Genomic DNA, 4,250 nt, shown 5'->3' with positions numbered 1-4,250 from the left:
GGTAAATCGAACAGAAATGTGTACTTATCATGTAAGGTAGTCTCTCCAAACACCCAGGTGTTTGTCAAAATCAATATAATAAAACCAAAAATATTTGTTTTTATAAGTTAATTCGCGACTACGAAGTTGAAAGAGATTTGTGGGAAAAAGGTTTAGGGATGGATATGCAGAGACACGAGAGTTACTCAGATTTGCTTTTTATCATTCAGGTTTGCTAAGCAAAACTCGGAAAATCTCAAATTTACTCACTGTCTTACCCCTTGAGCATATCTTACAAATTTTTGTTGCACGCATTAAATTCAAGCAATCCAGAAACTGTGGAATGGGCACCATACCACAGAGCACAATTCAAGGATAGACCGCACTAGAGAGAAATCTAAGAGAGATCTAAAACAAAACGGATCGCGGATCTCGTTTGCTATCTTAAACATAAATCCGAGTTTTCCGAGTAAACTGCAGAAAATTAGGCTCCTATCTTCACACAAAGTTTTCAGTTTATTAAATAAGACCCGAATCATTGCACAAGAGCAGATGAAACTCCGAGTTTCTCGAGTTTGACTTGGAGTATTATGTGGTCAACTCGATCGAACGCCGCTTTCAGATTACTGTATACTACATCGATCTGTGCACCGTTACTCATGTTTTGCAAGCAAGTCGATGAGAACTCAACTAAGTTGGTTGTTATCGATCGTTTCGGGTAAAAATCATGTAATCCGACGTGATGTATTGTTTGCAGCTGGCGAAAAGAGCGTCGTTAACAATTATTTCCATCACCTTAGAACATGCGCAGAGAGATGTGATGCCTCTATAGTTTTGTACATCACGTTTATCCTCTTTTTTGTGCACGAAAAACATAATGGAAAATTTCCAACTGGAGGGAAATACGCATTGCCGAATGAATAGATTAAACAACAGGCCCAACGAGTGAATAAGCTCAGAGGCACATCGTTTCAGAACGCACGACGGAATTCCATTTGATCCAACTGCGAAAGATGATTTCAGTTTATCAAGGGCAGCGATAACGTGACGACTTATTATTTCAAGCAGTTTGAAATCAAAAACATCTCTAGAAAGGCCTGTTGCGTATAATCTTGACAGCTCTGCTCTACACACAGATACTGCGTAAGGTACTCAAGAAAATGAGAAAAAGCCCAAACTAACAAGTTAGCATCACAAGAGTTAATTACGCCGCCATCGGCCCATTATATCAATTGACAAGATCAACAAGTGTACAGCTTTACCTTTATTCGGCACTTAGCCTGAAATGTGACGACACTGGGTGCATTACTGTCTCTATTTTCATTCGTGCTCCCGACTTTCCACGACCGCCTGCCTTGATGCTGAGCAACGCCACTGTCTTGTGGTGCCAGCTATTTCCGTTGATTCCGCTTACAGGCAATCTGCGTCGCATCCGCCTTTCGAGGTAAGCCGTCGCAAATTCCAGGTCGGGGCGCTAGTGTGTGTCGCATGCCAGCGGTTCCTCTGCCTCAAACCTAACCAATCACTGCTGCCGTTGAGTCGATAGCGTGTCCCCTTGAGCACCGATGAATAGCGATGAACTCCGTCAACGCTCTCCTGCGCTGTCTGGTTGCACCGACTCAGGAGGTATCTCACCCGGTCGGTTAGCACCGTATGGCCGTCCGTTTATTGCCGCACCGTGTGCCAACAGGAGGGCTTCCGCTCTCCACGTGTCCGTCTTGCTATCGTCACCAATGTGCCAAAGTGTTTGCTAAGTAACCTTCCACCGCCCCGATTGCTACTTCACCGACAAAGCCTTCACCGAAGCCACGCTATGATTTCTTTCCAGCACACTAAATAAAGTCCAAAATCACGCAGGAAACAAAAGCCCTGAAATGACAGTATCGTGAGTGCCTATCGGGTATGAGGATTCGTATTTGCTCACCTCACGCGGAAGGCTTTTGATTACTTAAGCTTGACTAGCTGCTGCTATTGTCCGGTCGTGCTTCGACTTGCCGAACTGTGGCTCGTGCCTTTAACGAATCTCTTTTACCTTCTTGTGATTTGCTGATTGTGTTAATCACTCTCTATTTTCAAAGTGTAGGCACAACTCTTTATTTCTGGTGAATGACTTTTAAAATGGATATTTTGGTCCTGATTCGACCATACTAGCAAAACTTATCTGCAATCAAACACGGACGTGACACTCTCGAACTCTGTTATTCGTCGTAATGATCAGACGGAGAAATTATATCTTAATAATATTATCAAGGACTTATTTGGTTTGTATTGGTTTGTGCATTGAAACTGCGAAAGGAAGCATTTCCGCAACCTGATCGTCATGAGCCCAAGTTGAAGGGATTTACCGCGCCCTGATTCGCGTTACTTTAGAAAGATAATTTCATGACGACCCACAGCTGTTAACTTCTGGCCACGCATTCGAACTTACTGGACACCTAATGGCTCTTCATATTAACTACTTGTGTTGGTCTTTTCATGTGTCGCACCTTTTACGGTTTGGTGGTTGTCTCGTCGGCTCGATCTTCTCTCGTTACCTACCCTTCACGATAATGGTCAAAACTTTGTCGCCCGATCACCCCGGTTCTACCGTTGAACTTGACGCCTCTGCTTTTCCACTATCAGGAAGGCCTGCAATTCTAAAGATACCTTTGTCTCCTTGTACAGTTTTGCTTGTCTGTACGCGATAAGCATTGGGGATTTCGGCCAAAGTGGAGATGTAGTTTATCTAGTTTTTGCTCATCCGACATTTGGCCAATAGCTCGATTTTTCCCGATCGGCAAACGGTATTTTATTGTGGTCTTCACGTGGTTCGCAGTGCCTAGCCTGCTGACATAGCTGTATCTGGTTTGCCTAATCGGCCTTAATATCCTTCGCATGGAATTTACCTTTCTTCCCATCTAATATGTCCTCTAACTCGTACAAGTTTGTGCCTAGTATCTCTTCCACGATTGCTGGTACAAACTTCGGCTCCAGCTTGCTTGTAATCTGATTCGCTTTTGATGATAACACGAACGATCTGCGACAAACTACATCTCCCACTTTGAAAGATACCACTCTTTTGCGAAAGTCGTACCTTCGTTTCGATTGTTCATAACTGTTCCTGATACGCTGAATAATCAGCTGCTGTATTCGGTGTATTGTTGATAGCCTTAGATTCTGTGCTACCTTGGGGTCATCTGGGATGTTCAGTCCTTGCTGTGTGTAGAGATCCGTGTGGAGTAGCAGATTCCGTCCAAAATTCGCTTCATGAGGGCTCACTCCAGTTGACTCGTGCTTAGCTGTGTTGATTGCTGCGAGGATGGCCGGTATATTTTCGTCCCATTCTCTGTGATTACCGTCTAGCAACGAGCCAATACAAGTTATTACAACACGGTTAACGCGCTCTGCGTTGTTGACTTGAGGACAATAAAACGCTGTTTTCATATGTGCAATCTGGTGTCGTGAAAGCCATGATTTGAAGAGTAACGATTCAAACTGCTTCCCATTGTCGGATAAAACAATTCGCGGACGCGAGAACTTCAAACAGATTTCCTCTTCCAGAAATTCCACCATCTTTTGCGAGTCTGCAGATTGCATTGGTTTTGCGACCACGTACTTGCTAACTCAATCAACTGCCACTAGTAGTAGACTGTGTTACCTTGTTTGGAGCGGGTGAGAGCCCAACGAAGTCCACCGATACCATTTCCCATGGCATCTTCGCTGGTTTCAGGTTTCCCATCTGCGGCATCATTCTTATCCCTGGTGCTTTACACGCTTTGCAAACTGCACAGTTTTTGACGTACGCACTAATTTCTTGTTGCATTCGTGGCCAATAGTAGTGTGCCTGCAGCTTGTGCCAAGTTTTGTGGAAGCCTAGATGTGCGGCTGCTGGTTCGTCGTGATATCTGCGAATCAATTGCAGTCTTTCCTCCGCCGGAACAACTTGCTTCCATTTGTGACCTATTGCTCCAACTTCATCCTTACAGCGACAGTTCTTGAATAACGTGTTATTTGCGATGCGAAAATCTGGGAATCGGTCACCCTCACTTTTTACTCTTTCGACAAGATTTTTGTACCACGAGTCTTCAATCTTTTCTATTGCGAATACTGTTTCGGCCACAGTTCTTGAAAGAGCATCTGGAACCACGTTGATTGATCCCTTCCTGTAGTGAATCTCGAAGTCGAATGCATTTAGCCTCAAAAGCCATCGACTCATCAGCGCCGTGGGATTTTTCATTGATTTCAGATAGCTTAATGCTGCATGATCGCAGTGTACGACGAACTTTACTCCC

At 44.2% G+C, this 4,250-nt stretch overlaps 1 protein-coding gene across 1 annotated transcript; it reads right to left on the bottom strand.

Moving 5' to 3' along the window:
• Positions 1-2,829: 2,829 nt before the first annotated feature.
• Positions 2,830-3,531, bottom strand: LOC129719979 (uncharacterized). The gene has a single exon (XM_055671383.1). It carries the CDS (start codon positions 3,529-3,531, stop codon positions 2,830-2,832), a length of 702 nt encoding a protein of 233 aa, XP_055527358.1.
• Positions 3,532-4,250: the final 719 nt, after the last annotated feature.

This window comes from Wyeomyia smithii, chromosome 2, assembly GCF_029784165.1.
Source record: "Wyeomyia smithii strain HCP4-BCI-WySm-NY-G18 chromosome 2, ASM2978416v1, whole genome shotgun sequence".
In the NCBI taxonomy this organism is placed as follows: domain Eukaryota; kingdom Metazoa; phylum Arthropoda; class Insecta; order Diptera; family Culicidae; genus Wyeomyia; species Wyeomyia smithii.
The sequence above is the reverse complement of the archived record's forward strand: the minus strand, read 5'-3'. Positions and strand labels throughout refer to the sequence as shown.

Coding starts and splice junctions, on each gene's coding strand:
- LOC129719979 (XM_055671383.1), bottom strand. CDS start 3,531: ATGGTGGAATTTCTGGAAGAGGAAATCTGTTTGAAGTTCTCGCGTCCG.